Source organism: Humulus lupulus, chromosome 7, assembly GCF_963169125.1.
Source record: "Humulus lupulus chromosome 7, drHumLupu1.1, whole genome shotgun sequence".
Taxonomy (NCBI): Eukaryota; Viridiplantae; Streptophyta; class Magnoliopsida; order Rosales; family Cannabaceae; genus Humulus; species Humulus lupulus.
In genome coordinates this window covers 1,568,094-1,589,840 of record NC_084799.1, presented here as the reverse complement: position 1 = coordinate 1,589,840, position 21,747 = coordinate 1,568,094, and the positions used below count along the sequence as shown (strand labels likewise).

At 38.7% G+C, this 21,747-nt stretch overlaps 1 protein-coding gene across 1 annotated transcript; it reads left to right on the top strand.

Moving 5' to 3' along the window:
- The first annotated feature begins 14,374 nt into the window (after positions 1 to 14,374).
- On the top strand, positions 14,375 to 16,518 carry LOC133790237 (uncharacterized). The gene is made up of 4 exons (XM_062227794.1): positions 14,375 to 14,951; positions 15,057 to 15,471; positions 15,686 to 15,790; positions 15,863 to 16,518. Exons 1-4 carry the CDS (start codon positions 14,385 to 14,387, stop codon positions 16,060 to 16,062), a joined length of 1,287 nt encoding a protein of 428 aa, XP_062083778.1. The 5' UTR covers positions 14,375 to 14,384; the 3' UTR covers positions 16,063 to 16,518.
- The last annotated feature ends 5,229 nt before the right edge of the window (positions 16,519 to 21,747 follow it).

Genomic DNA, 21,747 nt, shown 5'->3' with positions numbered 1-21,747 from the left:
GTATTTGCATGAATGACAGTATTTGGAGAAATTATTGATATGTTGAAATTCTAGTCACATGATCTGAAGCATTGGTTGAGCGATTGAAGAGGAATTGGAATTTTTGAGAAAAATTATGCCCCTTGTCTAAGTTTAAATTTTTCTGTGAAGTTAAGTCATCCAATAGTTTTTTTTTTAGTTGGATTATTTCTTTGTTCTTTCTTTTGTTTGCTTGAGGACAAGCAATCAGTCAAGTTTGGGGGTGTGATAAGCGTACAAAATATACGCTTATTATTAACAATTTCAGATTGATTTGGTTGTTTCTCTCAAGAGAAAGTTTCTATTTAATCTATTTGGTGAACTTGTGCAGTTTGTCGTTATAATTCTGATTTGTTCGAGAATTTAGATAAATGTTGGTTTTAGTATTCAAAAATTGGCCAATATGTGGAAATATGGTACAGGCGATATATCGCCTGCCTTGGGCGATATATCGGCATAAGGAGGAATTCCAAATTTTGGCTTTGCAGAAACGACATCAGAAACTTGCGTTTTTATCGAGAACATTCGTCAGGCGATATATCGCCTGCCTTGGGCGATATATCGGCACGAGGGCATTTTTGGAAATTTTCATGGAAATTCGTAGGTTTTTGGGATTTTTGTAAAAAGAATAAAAGGAAGATCAAAGAGGACAGAGGAAGAAGGAGGCATTCTGACGGCAAAGAGAAAGAAACAGAGAAGAATCCGTGTTTATTTCGTTTGTGTTTATTTTATGCTTTTGAATTTTAGATTGGATGATGAAGTTTAATATTATGAACTAAATTCTTATTTAGAGTATTTTAATGTAGTCACTAGATATTCTATTCATCTTTAATGCAATTTCTATGAATCTTTGAATTTATGGTTATCTACTGTTCTTATGTTTAATGCTTGTAATTGATTGGCCATCTGTTGCATGATTATTGGTTTTAATTCAATATCTGAAAAGTGAGAATTTGAATAGCTTTAGACAATAGACATAGATTTCAATTTAGAACGAAAGTATCAAATTGGTTTGTGTAGCAATTAGGTTTTTGTTCTTAATGCGGTTTATGTGCAGAATTTATCACAGACATGTAGAAAATTCGCAGGTAAACTGAATATTTTATATCTTGAGAGAGAATAGAATTGTCATTAGTAAACTTGCTATAACCATAGATCAAAGAAACATATTAGTTGTATTATTGATTGAATAGAATTGAAGGTTGATAAAATTAGAATACTCTAATCTTTCGCTCATATTAAATTTCGTTAATTAAATTGTGTTTTCTTAGTTTATTGTGTTTTCTTAGTTTATTGATCATTGTTAATTGTCATTAAAATTTCATTAGTCAAATAGAAATAAAAGTTTGCTATTGGTAATTATTAGATCAATTCCCTAACGGAACGATAATATATTTCCACTACTATTACTTGTTTATTCGATTGCGTATACTTGCGCAGTAGTAAAAATTCGCAACAGTTCTCCAGAAGAAAAAAAACTTGACAAAACAATAAAAGGTAACAAAAAAATAGAACATGTAAATAATATTAATAATAAAGAAAAAACAAAAGTATATAATGATAGTATAAAAAAAATACATGATGGATGGTTCAACAAAAGAAAAAAAACTTGACAAAACAAAAAAATGTAACAAAAAATATAACAAGTAAATAATATTAATAATAAAAGATAAGTGTAAAATTTTTATTTATTTATTTAGTAAAAGACAAAATAATGTAATATATAGTATGTAGACATGTGATGATTTTAAGATTAAAGAAATATAAAAAAAATTGAAAAAAACTAGGTGTAAGTCACATGCATATCTATAAGCAATATTATTTTTCAATTAAAAAAAAGATATTTATAGACATCAATTGTACATTTTATATGTTGTTATATATATATATATATATATATCGAGCTATATATATATTATATACTAAAGGTACTTAATGCTTAATAAAAAAAATGTAATATTCATTTTCTTAATCTATTATATACATAAAACACTTAATTCCAACTTAATCTATTATATATAATTATTTTTTTGAAGAGATTAATTTATCACATTTTAAATTTTACAACAAAGAAATATAAGAGAAACAATAAGGTGTTAAACAAAAAAAAAATCGTTACATAAAAATTATACAGTGTAAAGAGAAACTTTTCTATAATGTTTAAGAAAATAGAGGTATTTTAAAATATTTTTTTATTGGTTTATAAAAAGTGGAGCTAAATTTATAAAAAAAAAAAAAAAAAGTAAAAGTATTTTATGAACTTAAAAATATATTTTTGATTTTTTTAAAGAAAAAAGTTTGAGGAGAGGTCAAATGAAAAATGTTTGGCTAATTGTTTTTAGGGTAGGTAACTATTTGTTACAATGCGTTTTTACAAAGTATTATATTGGCATGTGTTTACAGATAATGTTCATTTGGTACCCTACATTTTGAAATCGTACATATTTGGTACCCTAAACTCAAATTTAATTAATAAAATTTTACCAATTTAATCAAATTACTCTCAATCATACGAGCTACAAATTATATATAATTGCTAACAGTTTGGTCATATTGACAAAATTTTATCAATTAGGATACCAAATATCTATGTTTTCAAAATACCGGGTACCATATGAGCATTATTGAAAACAGACGGTACCATAACGATATTTTGCAAAAACAAAGGGTATCAAACGAGTAAATTCCCTTGTTTTTATTAGGGATATTTGCGGTATAAGTACCAAATGTTTGAGTTTTGTACGCGACATAGACTCAATGTTTATTTTTAGTGGCAATACTACCAAAAGTCAGTAAAAGTGTAATTCCGTCAGCCTCCTCCGTTAGGTCTCCGTTTCGTGATGACTGGACCAACGCGTGTCACTCCGTGATTGGTCCAGCTCAATAATATTTTAAAAATAATTATGATTTGGACCAAAGAAAAACGTGACATATGTCTGCCTAATCAACTCATTAACAGACCTAACAGATGAGACTGACGGAATTACACTTTTCCTGACTTTGGGTACTATTGCCACTAAAAATAAATATTGGGTCTATGCCGCGTACAAAACCCAAACATTGGGTACTTATGCCGCAATTATCCCTTTTTATTATAATTTTACAATGAGTATTTTGGAAAAAAAAAATTATTGTTTTCTGTAAAACAAATTCAAAAATTTTATATAAAAGTTTTTTATGGGCTTAAAAATGCATTTTTTTAAGAAAAAAGGTTGCCTAATTTTTGTTTTTTGTTTTAAGAAGTGGTAAAAAGAAAAATGGTTGGGTAATTATTTTTTTAGGATATTTGCGGCATAAGTACCCAATGTTTGGGTTTTGTACGCAGCATAGACCCAATGTTTATTTTTAGTGGAGAAAGTACCCAAAGTTAGAAAAAGAGTAATTCTGTTAGTCCTTGTCCGTTTAGCTCCGTTTAGTGATGACTGGACCAACACGTGTCACTTCGTGATTGGTCCAGTCATAAATATTTTTTTAAATTAATTTAAAATTATTTAAAATTTTAAAAATAATTAAAAATGAATTTAAAATATTAAAATTATATAAACTGGTTTTTCAGTCAGATTGATTATATATATCTCACTGCGCTGCTCTGCTTATGGACAAAAAGAGTAGTAAAAGGAGAGATGGGTCGTCAGAATCAACTAGTGAAGTGAAGAAAAATCAATCAGTTCTCAGAATACTTCAAGAGAACAAGCTCAGGGAAGCTCTTGAGGAAGCATCTGAAGATGGGTCGTTGTCAAAATCCCAAGACATCGAGTCGGAGTCCATGGCCAACCAGAACGAGAGTCTTGGACGATCACGGTCGCTTGCGAGACTCAACGCTCAGAAGGAGTTTCTTCGAGCTACTGTACTTGCTGTTGACCGAACCTTTGAGTCTGAAGATGGTCATGAATCTTTCAACAAATTCCTTACTATGTATCCCAAGTACCAGTCGTCGGAGAAGATTGATCAGCTCAGGTTAAACGAGTACTCTCACTTTTATATTTTTAAATTAGTTTATATAATTTTAATATTTTAAATTCATTTTTAATTATTTTTAATTAATTTTTAAACATATTTATGACTGGACCAATCATGAAGTGACAAAGTGACACGTATTCGTCCAGTCATCACCAAACGGAGCTAAATTGACAAGGACTAACGAAATTACTGTTTTTTTAACTTTGGGTACTTTCCCCACTAAAAATAAATATTGGGTCTATGCCGCGTACAAAACCCAAACATTGGGTACTTATGCCGCAAATATCCCTATTTTTTATAATTTTACCATGAATATTTTGGAAAAAAAAAATTTATTGTTTCCTTTAAGATAGAGTAGTTTGAATGAAAAGAAATTAGAGTTATTTGCGGCGAAAGTACTTAAGTTATTACGTTTGTAGCACTTAAGTACCCAAGTTATTTTTTTGGCGGTGAAAGTACATTTCGTCCATATTTTGGTGTAGTTTAGTACATTTGTCTGTTTCGCCGTTAACTCCACCTACATGGTGTGTAATTTATTTATAACTTGGGTACTTTCAGTGCAAACAACTCTTAAAATAGGCACTTTCACCGCAAATATCTTTTAAATTGGGTACTTTCGCCACAAATATTCATTTAATTTTGTACTTTTGCCTACGTGTCACAAATGAACTTAACGGTGAGAATTGACGGCTGTACCAAACTGCACCAAAACATAGACAAAATGTAATTTCGCCGCCAAAAAAATAACTTGGGTACTTAAGTGCTACAAACATAATAACTTAGGTAATTTCGTCACAAATAACCCAAGAAATTATGATAAATAAAATTGATACTTGAAAAAGTTACTGTATGTAAAAGTTTAATTTTTTTAATTAAGCTAAAAAAAAGTTGGTGAAAAAAATTGTTAAATTAAATAGAAACATAAATATAGGGAGCGACTACAACGCATCCCTTTTTTTTTGCAACACTTGTAACGCCCCACGTCACTATGGCTGTTTTCTGGAATGACGACTGGCCCAACAAACCAACACGAGTTTTTTCAGCGTGCTTTGCCCTCACTCACAAGCTTCCTAGGAAAACTTCCCGAAAAGTCACCCATCCCTAGATTACCCCAGGTCAAGCACGCTTAACTTTGGAGTTCTCAAGTGATGGGCTACCGAATAGAAGATGCATCTTGTTGATATAGGTAGTGTAATATCCAACATTTTCATTATACATTTTTTTATTATAAATCAGAGTTTTAATACATAAAATGTACAAGTTTACAAATTTAAGAAATAGTAATGGAAAAATGGTGTTTAAAATATCATTTTATGTTTTTAGTGAGATTAAAGAGAGAGAAACTTGAGTAGTCAAGTATTGGACCCAAATGTCATAATTTTAATTGTGGATTTTTATAAAATTAAGAAAGTTTTGCTAAAGGGCTTATTTGAAAAGAATTTTAGTATTTTGGGTCCAAGTGTAATTTAAATAAATAAATAAATTTAAAAAAAAAGGGCTTCAGCCTTTTAACCGAGTCTTTCTCTCTCTCTCCTCAGAAAATCTCTCTCTCTCTCTCTCTCTCTCTCTCTCTCTCTCTCTCTCTCTCTCTCTCTCTCTCTCTCGTGCGTGCGTCTGCCCGACCACCAAACGTCCACCGGCGGTCACCAATTATAGCCACGCGCCGGACCGTTGGATTCAGAGGCCTTCGAACTATCGATCACGCGGGAATCTAGAGCTCACTCGCCGATTAAACACCTCAACTAGTCGATTTAAGTTCGGTCACCCCGCGACTTCAAAGTTGCGATTCGGCCACCTCGGGCATCCGTTTGCCGATCCATCACCACCATCGTGTTCCTCGTGTTGTGGGCTTCAAAGCCCAATAACTTGTTCCTACATCTACCATAGTTGGGTGGTGGGCCCACCACGAGCCACCGTGATCCACCGTAGACCGACGGTCGAAACTTAGTGTTCGAGGTTTTGAAGTACGTTTTGAGTCTCAGAAAATCATCGTTTGACTTGTTGTGGAACCCGATCATTGTGGTATAATTTCTTTGACATATATATTATGATTTAATTGTGATTGATTAGAGTAATTGTTATTATGTGTATTTATAGTATATAATTATATATTATTGATATATGAAATATTTTTCTGTAATTATACTGGCTGTCTGGGATTATATATATTTCTGATACAGGTTTTGATTTTGGGTTTGTCCATTTTATAGCCGTTGTGCTGTCCAATTTTCTAGAAAATATTAGATATTAAATAAAGTATAAAAATACATATTTAATTGATTTTATATTAATATGGAAATTATTATGATTAAGTAATTTTAATTATTATTGTTATTATTTTGTTAAGTAAATCAAGAATATAGTTTTATATATATATATATATATGAAAATTGTGATTTATAGTAAACTTATTATTTAACAATTATTCTTATATATTAATATTTTGTTAATATTTGAATATTAAAATAATATCAAATATTAGTTTCTTACAGTTATTGATATTTGTAAGACCAGTGAATTTTGGAGAAAGTATATTTATTATATCACTGGAAGTGATATTATGACTAATTAATAATAATATAAATATTTATATTTATATTATTATCATTATATTGATTATTACAATTTTATGTTAAAAATATGATTTCTTTTATAAAATAACTATTTGAATATATATACATTCATATATGTATTGTTATTGAGGTATTTTGTTATTATTATTGAAATAAGTTTATTTATAGATGATAATTATTATTGTTATTGTTGTTATTATTATTATTATTATTATTATTATTATTATTATTATTATTATTATTATTATCATGAGAGTACATTATTAAATGAGCAATGTTTTATATGAAGAGTTATTTGTATTACGTTGATAATAATTATTATTATCATTCATATAGTTTATGGTACTGTTAATATACACTATCAATAGTGTATATTTACGATTTTGATAGAATTTAATAAATGATGTGCCTTGAATATGATTTGTATGGATTTGATTGATTGACTCTTGCTGAGCAATTTTAAAATAAGCTAAGGACCTAAGGTAAGTAAATCTCACCTTTTGTGCTTAAGTGTAAGATGCATGACTACATTAATTGTGTACATCTGATGAGTTAAGTATGGTATGATGATGATGCACATGATAAGTATGTGAATAATGGTTATATGAACACCATAAGGGTGTTGTGTGATATGTAATTGATGAATTCCGTGATATGTGAAAGATGTCTTACTTGGTTAAGAATGATATGAATTATGTGCAAGTATGTGTTCTTATGTTGATGGATATGTGGATTACTTTATGTTCATGATTTGTTATATGTTATGATATATGAAGCGTTTAAGTTTTTAGGCTGGAAACCTTAGACCTGAGCCATAACTCTACGTTAAGGTATAACAACGTCACCAACCCAAAGCTTCATGTATTATGACTAAAGATGTTTTGAGTTATATGAGATGTGATACAATGCCTTGATTGAATGCCATCAAACATGAATCATGAACATGAACATTGACATTTCAGCACCAGCATGTATGCATGGCATGTACAGTTATGTGATACATTATTATGTGATATAAGACCATGCATATAAATATGAGGAAAATTGTGAAATGCCTTGAAATGTCTTTATGTGAAGTGAACATTTTAATGACACAAGGCTTAAGCAAAGTGATAATAAGATGTTAAAAAGGGTGCCACTGTTTCGATGAAGCAATTAAGTAAGTGCAATGATGAAGATGGAGGTCTATAAGACTTATAGTGGCTGCCCACTAGTGTGGGCTAGGTCAGAGTTGACCATTCAGATATGTTCGTCATGTTTCCGTCTTTCTCCTCCATATGTGTAATAAGTATGGCAGCTATGGCAACGATGAAATGAGTGTTATGATGAGCCTAGCTGAGATGATGGCTAGCCGGAGGAGAACCCATGAGATTCTATATGATATGTGTAACAAGCCCTGCAGGCATTGGCTGAATCAAACAGTGTGCACAAGTGATATTGGGCCCATAAAAATGTGAAACTAAAAGAAAGAGCATAAAAGTAAAGTTTGAAAGTGCATGAGCAATAAATGAAATGCATAAGTATATAAGTCAGCATATTAGTATATGTGCACTGCAAACTCACGACATTCATGTGTATGTGTATGCATGAGATTTGCTTACTGAGCGTTAGCTCATTATGTTATTTTCTAACATTTTTCCAGGTATGGCTTTAGCTGTTGAGCAACTTGTGGAGCACGTACTCAGTAGCAATGCAATAATGGTTTAGAGTTTTCATATGGCTGCCTTAAATTTAAAGTATTCATACGTGTAATAATTTCTACTAATAAGTTTATATAAAAGTTTTAAATTTTTCTGTATTTCTTCGTATCATTTTATTTAATTCTTTTGGTCAAGTGTCTTACATACTCGTAAACCCTAGAATTACGAGTATGTGGCAGACGTACTCTACCTTAGGGACGTTACAGGTAGTACCCATCAATCTATTTAAGCCCTCTTCAACTGTGTAGTCTCATACCTACACAGTCTTAGAATAATCACACTTGACCTTCCCCAGGCGATGTGGGATTGCACAGCTTTTACCCGGTCTTTCCATCTGCGGATCACAAGATTCTGACTATCACAATCACCCTCTCTTAGGGGTCCGACATCCTCGTTGGCCACACTTCCGGCTGGGTCAAGGCTCTGATACCATTTTGTAACGCCCCACGTCACTATGGCTGCTTTCTAGAATGACGACTGACCTTACAAACCAACACGAGTCTTTTCAGCGTGCTTTGTCCTCACTCACATGCTTCCTAGGAAGTCACCCATCACTTGAGAACTCCAAAGTTAAGCGTGCTTGACCTGGGGTAATCTAGGGATGGGTGACCTCCTGAGAAATTTTCCTAGGAAGCATGTGAGTGAGGACAAAGCACGCTGGAAAAACTCGTGTTGGTTTGTAGGACTAGTCGTCATTCCAAGAAGCAGCCATAGTGACGCAGGGCGTCACAACATTGGTGCATCATTTTTCTATTTCGGCATCATTTTTTTTTATATCTATCCAGGTGTCGAAATAGAAAAAGGATGCACCGGTGTTGCAAAAAAAAAAGTATGCGTTGTAGTCGTTCCCCATAAATATATAGTAGAAGTGGTAAAAAGAAAAATGGTTGGGTAATTATTTTTTATAATTTTACCATGAGTATTTTGGAAAAAAAGTTATTGTTTTCTTTAAGATAGAGTAGTTTGAAGGAAAATAAATTATGATAAATAAAATTGGTACTTGAAAAAGTTAATGCATGTAAAAGTTTAATTTTTTTATTGAGATAAAAAAAGGTTGGTGAAAAAATTTCTTAAATTAAATAGAAACATAAATATATAGTTTTTCTTTAAAAAATAGAATATTTTTTTACTAGTGTAGAAATATTGTTAATTTGAAACATAAATATATAATTTGAAACATAAATCCACGACTTGGCCTCTGACTCCACACGAGAAATTAGCTTCATTGAGTACCAACTCTCCAAGCCTTTCAATCACAAAGGAAACAGCAGCCTCTGCCATATCTTCTTCTGCTTCTTCTGCAAATAAATTATTATGTGTTTCAAGTTTCCTTTGCCAACTTTGTACAATGGCTTTAAATTATCAACAAATCTTTGTCATTAAATATAATTTTCTTTTCTCGATTTCCTCTGCTGCTGCTGCACATGTGGGTTTGAATAAATCTATGAAATATATCATATTTTACTTCTCGATTTCCTCAAGGTGCACATGTGGTGTACTTGACCAACTGTATCTGTATGTTGTTGATATCCATAATCAGAAAACAAGTATAGTAGTCCTCTGACAGTTTTCTTATAATTATTCTCACTAAATTTTGCATTAGACATTGATCTCTGCCATTACACACTCACCTTTTCAATTATTGTTTTAAATTAATCATTAAGTATGTTATCTTTTCTCGATTTCCTTGGGGGCGCATGTGCATTTGAATATCATTTTGTTTCCAATGATTATTTTAAATTGAAAAATGTCATTAAATAATCTTTCTGTTTTTCTCAGTTTGCTTAGGTGTATATGTGGATTTGAATATCTTTGTGCAAGTTTCCATATTTTCTCTGTTTTCGATGACTATTTTAAACTGATCAAAGAGACAAAGACCATATGCAACTCTTAGGAAGGAGCACCATCACACTGTAAATGAATAAGAGTAATTAAGAGAAAATGAATTGGATAAAATGATCTCTGTAAATGTACCAGAGATATGAGACTTTATTATTTATAGCTGAATAGTACAAAGATACAAAGAGAGGGAAAAAGGAGCGGGAAACCAAGAAGTGATTAACAGAAAACTCAACTAAGATCTTCTGAAATAGAAAGGAATAGAAGAGCTTCTGTGAGGTTATCTATTGGTTATGACAATATTTGGTTAGCCAAAAATAAAACTGTAAAAACCAGTAGAGATAACATACTATATAATGGAATACATGGTGATAATAGAATGTACATTGAGGGTGATTATTGTAGGTGAGAAGCTGAGAAGTGTAGTTGTTAATGGCTCCTGCAACACACCTTCCCTTACCATCTTCATCCTTACAGTCCCCTAAGAACATATATATATATATATATATAAATATCATTACAATTAACAAGAAGAAAAAAAGAGAGAGAAAAGTGAGAAGAATTTAAAGTTGTACTGGTATGAGCAAAGAGAGTCAGGAGTGTCAATGTAGTGCAGAGCTGAAGACCAGTGATAACGAAACTTGACTTGATCAGCCCATGTACATAAGGATCCCAACTCAGTCTCTCCAGTTTCTGAAAGCAAGCCCTTCACAGCATTTTCTGCTGCTTTGCTCAACCTAGACTGTTTGTTTTTGTTTTTTTGTTAATTAATTGGCTTCAAATGAAACATGTTTTTGAGCCAAGAAATGATGACTTACCTGAGCAATCCGGCAATCTGTGTAAACTTGATGATGATAGTGAAGGCTGCCAATGATCTAGTTTTGGATGAACCATGCACAACTGATTGTGTTGTTTATGTTTTGTTTTATCTATTAATTAGTTGGTTTTTCTGTTGTGTTGATTTTGTTGTTGCTGAGTTTGTTTTGTGGTTATTAATGATCAAGAAGAACAGAGAACAATTGTACTGTACATAATTATTTCATATAAAAACACATTAATTAGTGAACAATGTAGTAAGGCAGTTATTTCAGTCTTGACTAGTGTAAATATCAGCCTTGTTTGCATTTGCAACTACAGACTTTATTCATTAATAAACATCGCATTTCTCTCTGTTGGGGCAACAATTTGTCTTTCTGTAAATGGAAGTAAAGATCCGACAATGTTTTGACGTCTTGCTTCTTTTCCGGTGATGAAACCTGTCTCGGACTCGTCGGGATTTCCTGCAAGAAAGACACTCCGATGCCTAAGTCAGTTACAAATTCGATCCCTTTTTCCTTCTTAAAATCTCATATTTATAGGATATAGTATACCCAACAGTTAGTTGGTTCAGTTAGGTCCTGAAAAGGAGGGAGGAGAATAACTGAATTTCCCTCCAAAAATACCAACTTTTAAAATGTCTCGCTCAAAGGTCAGAGGCGCGGACAGCCTCTGACCTACAGCTTCTGCCTTCGGAATATCCATTTGTCTAAACGCTCCGCTTTGAATATCTGATAAATGAGGCAAGTATTTCCGGGCCGAACATTTTGGGCCCAACAGATGCCCCCTGGCCCAAGCTTTGAACAGATGTGGTATGTTAATCTGTTAGAATCTTGGGCCGACTCTTCAACGCCAAAAGGTTCGCCTAAAGCCGTCATTCTCCGTAAATCGAGGCAATCCGCTGGTGCACGATCATTTGATTACCTGACAGGTTATACTTAATGCGTACACAGTTACCAAGTAAAACGTTTGGTTCAAAATTTCACCTCTCATTTAAATAGTTTTTATTTCAAAATATTTCTCATTCAGATTTCCAAACTTTGTTCCATCTTCCAAAGAGAAGCTTGAAAGAAAACCCTAGAGATTTCCTCCAGCTCAAACCTTCGTCAATCATCCCACTCGGTGCGATAATGTCTTCTCGTTCATCTCCCGACCCTGCGGATCGTGATGGATACAAAAATGCCTTCGAACGCATGCGCAAATCGTTCGACATTCCAGACAACGTGTCGGTGAGGATGCTCTCGGAGGCTGAGCTTCGAGAGTGGAGATTCAAGGATGTAGTGAAGCCTACTGAGATAGTCATGAGCTTGAGGCATATCGAATGGCTCCGCTTCCCTCTTCCAGCGTTGCTCGTTCAGATAATTTCAAACTCTGGGGCTCATATTTCGCAATTTCTTCCAAACGCCATTCAATCAATAGTCGGGGCCCAGATGATAGGGAGCCTTAGGAATGTCAATATTCAATCGGACGATATTTACGCGTGCTTCACCAAGTCTACAAACAAGGTGATAGAGGGAAAGCCTTGGAAAACTTTCTACCTCTCTCCCAAAAAGGATCGGACAATGTTTACCGATTTCGACAGCTCTCATCGAAATTGGGATAAATACTTCTTTGCTGTTGGAGGAGCATGGTACCCTGAGTACGTGCCTCAGGAAATTTTTCCTCTGGCCAGGGTGTTTATAAAAGGTGAGTCATGTTTTCCATTAATTTTAATGTGCATTAATTGTGTCTGGATGATTGTCGAGTATTTTAACTCTTTGTACTGCTGCTTTGGTTGTTCGTTCCAGATTTTTCTTGGCCTCAGGTCAACATGAGTTCTGAGCGACAGAGCATGCTGACAGAGAAGGGGCTTCTTCACGAATCCAAGGAGAACGCCATTAGTATCAGGGGTGTATTGAACTCCTACTGTATGCAGATTATGACTCGGCTCTGCTTCGTGGATCGGGTCGACCCTGGAGCTATGCGGGTTAGATCGCAGAAGGGTGACATGACCCTAGGTAAGATTACTGCGGCATGCGCGAAGCAGCTGGGAGCTTTCCTGAAGAAATCTCCTCCTACTCCTTCAACTCTATCACTGACGAAAGCTGAATTTGAAAGGGCGTGCACTGAAACCTTCAACGCGTGTGCCAAGCGTCAAGGGGTCCCAGAGGGTAAAAAGAAGGAGGATTATGTACTGGCTACTGAGTCTTCTCCTGACAAGTCTGGCCTATCGCGCAGGTCTTCTCGCATCCAAGGGCGGTCGTCCATGCCTTCTGACGCCCTGCAAATCAAGCCTCTTAAGCAAGTGCCTTTGCCTACGGATGCCTTGGGAAAAAGAAAGGATCGTGAGGAGTCCTCTTCCGAAGATTCGGACGACGGGAAGTACATTTCGTCGAAGCTTCGGATCCCGAAAGGCTCTGTCCCCACTCCTCAAGGATCTGCTCTAGCAATCCCCAAATTTTCCCCCGGTAAATTGCCAACGGGTCAGGCCCTATCGTTGTGTAAAAGGCCACGTGGATTTTCCCCTGCTGGGCATTTACCTGAGGCATCTTCTGTTACTCCTGCAATTGGATCTTCCTTGGTAGCAGGCTCAGAAGGGATGGTTCATGTAGAGGGCGCTTCCTCTTCTCCTTCCAAACTTCCAGCGGAGGCGACTAGAGATGGAGTTCCGGATGGCTTACCGTCGGAGGTGAAGTCGCCTGCAATCTGTGCGAAGTCGTCAAAGGCGTTGACCTCAGCTTCTGATTTACCCGAAGGGTCTGCTGTTGGCCATAAACGTGGCTCAGAGGGGAGACGCCCTTCCTCTGCTTCTCGTAAAAACAAGCTTCTAGAGGATGCTTTCGGGGAGGGTTCTGAATATGTGGATACCATTTCACTGCCAGTTGAGGCAAGTAAGGTCGTTGAGCCCGAATCTATCCCTGGGGGCCAGGAATCAGGGGCTGTTATGGCAACAAGTGTTGATAGTCTTGGTGTTGACGTTCCTTCATTGCTACCTACCGCTTCTGAGTTTCATCCAGGAGATGTCGCTGCTGTGTCCCCGAAGGGTATTGACTCTTTTGAATCTCCTAGTGCTTTCTTGGAACAGCTCACGTCTTCTGCCGTGCGGACGCCAGTGTATTTCCCCAGTGATTTGGGTGAGGATGACAGCTTGTTTGCGCGCCCTTCGAAGGCGTACTCTTCCGGCATGGGAACGGTTGCGTTGACGTCTGATAGCATTATGGTATCGACGTTAGCAGAAGGTGAGAAGCCAGTTGCCCCCGTTGCTTCTGCAGCTGTATCTGCAGGGGGAGAAGCAAGTGACAGAACAGGAGTAATGTCGGAATATGGCCCCTCTGCGTCTAACGAAGTGATGGAGGAAATGCTACGCATAAGCAGACCCCATCTACCTACAGAAGCAGTTAGGTCTTTAAGTGGACAAGGCGATTTGTTGCAGCAAGTATCGGACCACATCTGGATGGTGAGTAAATTACAGAAGTAGGCTCTTTTCGTATTGGGGTATATGTGTGTAATGTTATTTGTAATGGGCATGATTGATTTGTCACAGAGCTATGTATGTGCTTCGGCTGCAAGGCGAGAGTATGCGGCGGCTATGCAGAATGGAACCAAATTGGCAGAGCAGATGGCGAAAGTAGAAGAGGAGCGGTCAGGGAGAAAGATGGCTGAAGCGAATCGAGATGTGCTGGTAGAGGCCATCAAGAGGTTAGAAGCAGAGTTGGCAGAGGCGAAAAAGAGGGTGACCGCGATGGAGGAGAAGCTGGTAAGCACTGTTGGGCTTGAAGTGGAGCGAGACAAACTGAAAGCTGATTTGGTGGATATGACCAATAAGTGGATGGAGAAAAGTCAATTCTGCGTTCAGCATGAAGCTCGCATGGAAAAGCTTAGCAGTATGATGAGTGACCTTGACGAGGAGATTGTGTCGTTACAGACTGATAAGGAGACCTTAGAGAAGGAGAGAAAAGAGCTGGAGCAAAGGGTGAACAGTCTTGAGTCCAGCGCAGCGGAGGCCAAGAAGCAGAAGTTAGAAACTGAACTTCTATTTGGGAAGAAGTTGAAGGAAGCAGAAGAGGTACGTGACTCGTCTTTTGCTATGGTTGTAGAAAATTAATGGTCCCTTAAAACACGTGTGTTGATTATGTGATGTTTTTTTTTTTTTTTTTTTTTTTTTTTGCAGAGGGCAGTAGAGGCAGCTGTTGAAGCCACTAGGCAGCGTATTCGAGACCGAGAGATCACTGAACGCAAATTTGCGAGAATGGCAGAGGTAGACACTGCCAAGTATCTGGATTTGGCGTTACGTAACAAGAAGCAGACCCCAGAGGAGAAATGGGCAAAGCTGGAGATGTATTGCAAGAACGTCGATGTAAAGATAGGAGAGTATGACGTCGACAAGTATTTGAATGAACTTGGGGATTTGCAGATTTCTTATCCGCCATGTCATTTGGAGAAGTTGAAGCTGAGGGGCGATGCGCTGGGATCGATGTATAATGCCGAGGGGGAAGCCGTTGAAGATACTGTTGTTAACTTGGCTCCTGATGAAAAAGCATCAGGTTCTACCTCTGTAGCTGAGGGCAAGTCAGAGGGTGAAAGAGGTGCCATAGAATGAATGACGCACTTTCGTTCTGTGAACTTTTGTCATTAGCTTCTGCATACAAATTCTTTGGGCTCTTCAGGCCGTTAGTTTAGAATTGATTGTAATAGAACATATTGTTAATACAAGTAGAACTTTGTTCCCTTTAGTTGCTTTGGCGTGTGCACTGTATGGGTTTGATGTCATTTAGGGCTTAATTGAACGTGTGTTGACAGGTGTATGTTGTATGACGTATTTGGATCAGGAGCTTCATAGATCTTTTAGGCCTTTGCGTGCGAAATACAGCGAAAGATTATACAGATGGTGGGAGAGGATGCCCAGTTAAGTATTGAATAATTGTGCCATCTTTGTGTTTTGGTGATGGGTTGGGTCTGACAACAATGTCGTTGCAGGTGAGCACCGTGAGTGGACGAATGTTCCCTTTTTAAGGAGAATCTTTGACAACCCACAATGGCTTTACTCAACGTGGGCTCTGGAAGAGCTTATCAGAAGTGGCATCCCGTACTATATATCTTGTGAACGCTACGGGCTAGGCTATCCGAAGCTAGAAAATGCGATGTCAGAGTACATACGACGTATCGAATGGGATTAATTATGGACAAGAGGATAGAGCAATTATAAAGTCAGGGGTGGATATTGCCATTAATGTAATATAACTTATAAATAACAACTTCTGATGTATTGCTATTTTTTATAAATAACTTATAAATATCGACTTTTGATTCCACGCTTTGCATTTGTCAATTGAAGTTATTGTACAAATATTGAGAGAGGAATTGAGTAAATGTGTGTTTGTGTCCCCGCACTTAGCATCTGTTAATTTAGGTTGCTGTGATAGTTGTATCTTACGCCCGCGATGTGAGCAATATTGCTGGGGGGTGCACCTCCTTACGTATGTGTAGTAGTTGTAGTGGTCTTGTTCGGGTCTGGTCATGCCCCTAGGGATGGAAACTTTCCCATTAGATCAAATGGGTTGACATGACCCGGACCGAGTGCGGAGGTCATAGCGTAGGGCACCGAAGCAGATGCAAAAAAGGTCAAGATTGTGGGGCGGTTATCTTTCCAGTGCACTCATACCGTGTCGTGTGGTGGGGGGGAGCTTAGGCTTCCGCGCATCCTGTCAGAGGCACTCATTGTGTAGGATATGGGTGCGATTGCGGGACAAGTTCCTCCCGGCCTTGGATTGCCAAACCAGTTTGTGTACATTGAAGAGGAATCCCAATCATGACAGCAGGTGGTTCTGCTGTGATAGTCAGGGCAGATTAGACGGCTGGAGGTGCTCCTCTTATGCGAGTAAGAGGGTAGGGTTTGCAGTGCGCCTCCGTTGGTCGGCCAAATCAGCATAGTCAGGGCAGATTAGACTGCAAAATGGCTGGCCGTAGTTCCCTGTGAGCTTAGTCAAGTCAGATTAGAATGCGGTACAAAATCCAGTGAAGCGTGCACGCAGAAGCGGTAGGATCTTGTACATATGCTGTGTGTAGTGGCCTTGTTGCCATGAACTGTTGAGATTCAGTCTGGTTCCAACGTGCGGGGTGCGCACCTTGCTATTTTTTATCATCGCTTTTTGTTTATTGAAGCGTAGGCATGTGTTTTGAGATGCAAGTCATGCAGTGTATTTGGTGGCGATTTGATGCATTAGATGACTGTTTATTTATAGCCATTGTGGTAGGTGGTTTTTGAGTACACGTGATTAACATTACAAAGTTAGGTGAGGATATAATTGAGGAACCCCCTTGAGAAAAAAGTGAATTACCACGTGTCGGACTTAGTGTAATGTGGCTGAAAATAACGTCAAAGAATTGAATACATAAGAGAAATTTAAAAGCATGTGAAAAAATGGAAAGTTGTTGTATTACTTTTTGAATTACACGGTACAGCTATTAGCAATAGTATTGCTTTAAAGACATTGAATTCCAAGTACGGGGCACGATTTTCCCACTACGTACATTCTTTAGAGTGTAAGACCCTCTGCCTAATACTTTGATGATTTGGAAAGGCCCTTCCCAGTTAGGCTCTAGCTTCTTTTTGTTGCCAGTGGCCTTACGCAGAACCCAATCTCCCTCTTGAAATGTGCGTAATTGGACCCTTTTGTTGTAGTAGCGTTCTGCTACCTTCTGATAATTTTCCAGTCTCATTTGGCCCATTGTACGTGTTTCTTCTAGAAGGTCTAGGTTGTGCAGTAATTGAATGGTGTTCGTTGTTGGATCAGATGCAATCTCTGTCCGAAGTGTAGGCAGACCGACTTCTGTTGGGATGATAGCTTCTGTTCCATAAACCATGGCATAGGGAGACTCCCCCGTGGAGGATCTTTTTGTTGTTCTATAAGCCCATAACACTTTCGGTAGTTCTTCTACCCATGCTCCTTTTTTGTCTTCCAAATTCTTCTTAATGTTGGCAAAGATGACTTTGTTGGAAGCTTCTGCTTGACCATTACCCTGCGGGTAAGTAACAGAGGCGAAGCTTAGCTTGATCTTGTACGTGTCGCATAGTTCTTGTACCTTTGCATTTTGGAATGGAGTGCCGTTATCGACGACTATCTCCCAGGGTATTCCAAATTGACATATAATATGTTTCCAGATGAAGGACATAGTGTCTGTTTTGTTGACCGTGACGTACGCCTCTGCCACAACCCATTTTGTGAAGTAATCAGTGGCTACAAGAGCATATCGTTTTCCACCAACGGCCTTAGGAAGTTCACCTACTACATCCATTCCCCATTTTGCAAAAGGCCAAGGTGCAACAATGGAGTGTAGGGTTTGAGCAGGTTGATGGATGGTGGGTGCAAATCGTTGGCATTTGTCACATTTCTTAGCATAATCTCGTGCCTCTGTCATCATGTACGGCCAGTAATATCCTGCTGTAAGCGCTTTGTGTGCCAAGCTTCGTCCCCCTGTGTGATTTCCGCATGCCCCCTCATGTATTTCTTCTAACAATTTTTTAGCTTCTGATAGGCACAAACATCGCAGATACGGGCCATTGAAGGATTTTCGGTACAACGTGCCATGGATCATGGAATAGCGTTGTGCCCGAAGGCGCAGAAGTTTTGCATCTTTCGGATTAGGTGGGAGCTCGGAGGTGGTCAAGTATTTGATGATCGGATCTATCCAGCATTCGGGTTCGGATAAGGTGGAACAGACTTCCATATCTTTGCTTGATCGGCTAAAAGATATGGAGGATTGGCGTGTGCACGCTCCCGCAGAAGCTAATTTGGCAAGGGCATCGGCCTTCTGATTTTGCTCCCGAGGTACTTGTGTGAGGTCGAACTGGCGAAAATGCGACCGTAAAATGGTTGCCTTCTGTAGGAGGCTAGCCAGATGGGGTGCTTTGGTATCGAAATTCCCAGCCACTTGCTCTATCATAAGCTGCGAGTCGCCTCTGACGTTTAGACGCTGGATTCCCATTTCCCGTGCGAGTTCCAAACCATAGATCAGTGCCTCATATTCTGCTTCATTGTTCGTCGTGGGTTGCTCTAAACGAATGGCTTCTTCGATTTTTAGGCCCGAGGGAGCTTCTAATACGACGCCAATACCAGCCCCTTGGGAATTGGATGCTCCGTCAGTGTGCATTGTCCACAACCATTGATCTTCTGATTCTAGTAATTCTGGCAGGGCATCAGGAGTGAACGACTGAATTTCAACCAGGAAGTCAGCGAGTACCTGCCCCTTTTTAGCTTTTCACGGTAAAAACTGAATATCGTATGTCCCAAGCTCTATGGCCCATTTAGATAACCTTCCAGAAAGGTCGGGCTTGCTCAGCACCTGCTTTAATGGATAGTCCGTATATACAATGATTGTGTGGCTTTCAAAGTATTGTCGTAACTTCTTTTTGGCCGTGAGGAGTGCGAGTGCCAATTTTTCCATCATGATGTATCGGGTTTCAGCATCTAACAACATCTTGCTGCAGTAGAACACTGGCCTCTGACGATTGGCTTCTTCTCAAAAAAGAACGGAACTTACAGCGAATTTTGAGACAGACAAATATAAGAATAAATCTTCATCAGCAATAGGTGAACTCAATATAGGAGGAGAGCTCAAGTAAGTCTTCAATTCGTCCAATGCTTTTTGCTGTTCTGGTCCCCAGGAGGTGTTGGTGGACTTCTTTATGCACTGCAAGAAGGGCTGGCAGCGGTCTGACATTCGTGATATGAATCGACTTAATGCTACTATCTTGCCGGCTAGAGCCTGTATGTCTCTGATGGTTCGGGGTTCCTTAATTTCTGAGAGGGACGCAATCTGAGTTGGGTTCGCCTCGATGCCCCTCTGACTGACGATGTATCCCAAGAACTGTCCGGAGGATACCCCGAAGACACATTTTGTGGGGTTTAACTTCATTTTATAAGCATCAAGGATGTCGAAACATTCCGTCAAGTCGTCTATATGTGAAGAGCTTTGTTTGGACTTGACGACCATATCGTCAATATAAACCTCCATATTTCTCCCGAGCAATGAGGAAAATATCTTGTGCATCAACCTCTGATATGTCGCGCCTGCATTCTTTAGACCGAATGGCATAACTTTGTAGCAGTATAAACCATCTTCTGTTACGAATGCTGTATGAATCCTATCCTCTGATTTCATGGGGATCTGATTGTAGCCAGAGTAGGCGTCGAGGAAGCTCATTCTTTCATATCCTGCCGTGGCGTCTATCATCTGATCGATTTTTGGTAGAGGGTAGCTATCTTTGGGACAGGCTTTGTTTAGATTTGTGTAGTCTATACATACTCTCTTTTTCCCATTCTTCTTTGGGACCACGACGGGGTTGGCAAGCCAACTGGGGTATAAACATTCTTCGATTGCCCCCGTGCTCAGGAGCCGTTGGACTTCCTCTTGTATGACTCGATTGACCTCTGGAGCGAATCTCCTCTGCTTCTGCTTGACGGGTGGGAAGTAGGTGGAGATATTCAAGCTGTGGCTCATAACAGAAGGGTCTATTCCGGGTATGTCGTGTGGCGTCCAGGCAAAAGTTCTCATTCTGGTTTGGAGAAACCGTACGAGGGTCTGCCTCTCATCTTGTGAGAGCTTGGCGCTGACCAGGACTGCTTTTGTAGGGTCGGCGTCATCCAGAACCACTTGTTCTAAGGTATCTAGCGTAACTTGGGGCTTTTCTTGGTCTTCTGCTAGATTGATTCCTTTTAGGCACGCGGGTAGGTACTGCTGTAATTGCTATTTGTCAGGAGAGTCCTCATGGGAGGCAGAGGCAGAGCTACTTATTTCTTTTAAGGTAAGGAAGCACTTTTTGGCTTGCTTCTGGCAGCCTTTGATATCGACGGTGTATCGGCCATTGAGCGATTGGCATCGCATTACCTGATGTAGAGTGGAGACTACCCCCCGCATTCGGTGGATCCAACCCCTCCCCATGATGGCGTTGTAGCTCGTGGCGGAGTCTATAATAAGGACGTCTACTGGCAAGGTGCGTTCTGCAGCTACCACAGTTAACCGAACGACGCCCTTTGGATAGACTCTCTGGCTGTTGAAACCCAAAACGGGCATTGTGGAGGGTCGGATCTGATTCTCCTCTAGTCCCATTTTCTGGTAGGCTTCCCAGAAGAGGATGTCGACCCCACTGCCCCCATCGATCAGAACTTTGCCCAGCTGGCAGTGGTCAACTTGTAAGGAAATGACGAGTGGATCGTCATGAGGCAGGTGGACGCCCTTCAGGTCTTCGTTAGTGAAGGTAATAGCAGAGGCTGTGTAGCTTCTTTCTTCTGAAGTGACGAGATTGACCACGTGGCCTAATGATTTGTACCGCTTCACTCGTTCTTCCATCCTTTTATGGATTTTAATTGCATGGTCTTGATTATCGGTGGATTCTACGATTCCGTGGATCATAGGGACTTGTTTAAGAGGCTCCAGGGTGCTGTCAGAGGCTGTGTGTACGGGGTCTGACGCCTGCGGAGTGGGGGCAGAAGCTGTGTTCTGCCGCGAGGCACCTGGTCTGTCTGTCTCCTTGATGTATTGGGTAAGCCGCCCACTCCTCATGAGGGCTTGGATCTGATTGTTCAGATTGTGGCATTCAGCGATCGTATGACCGTGATCTTTGTGGAAGAGACAGTATTTGCTTTTATCCCTTCTGTCAGATGGAGTGTTAATTTTGTAGGGCTCTCGCCAGATAGGCCTATCTTTATTCTCTTCATAAATGACTTCTTGCGGGACGGTGTATTCGAAGGATGGGTACCGCGATGGCTGACGATCTTGCCTAGGCCTTTTGCCTTCCTTCGTATGATCCGTTTGGTTCCGCTTCCTCTTGTCATCCCTGACAGGTGGTGGAGGGTTATTCG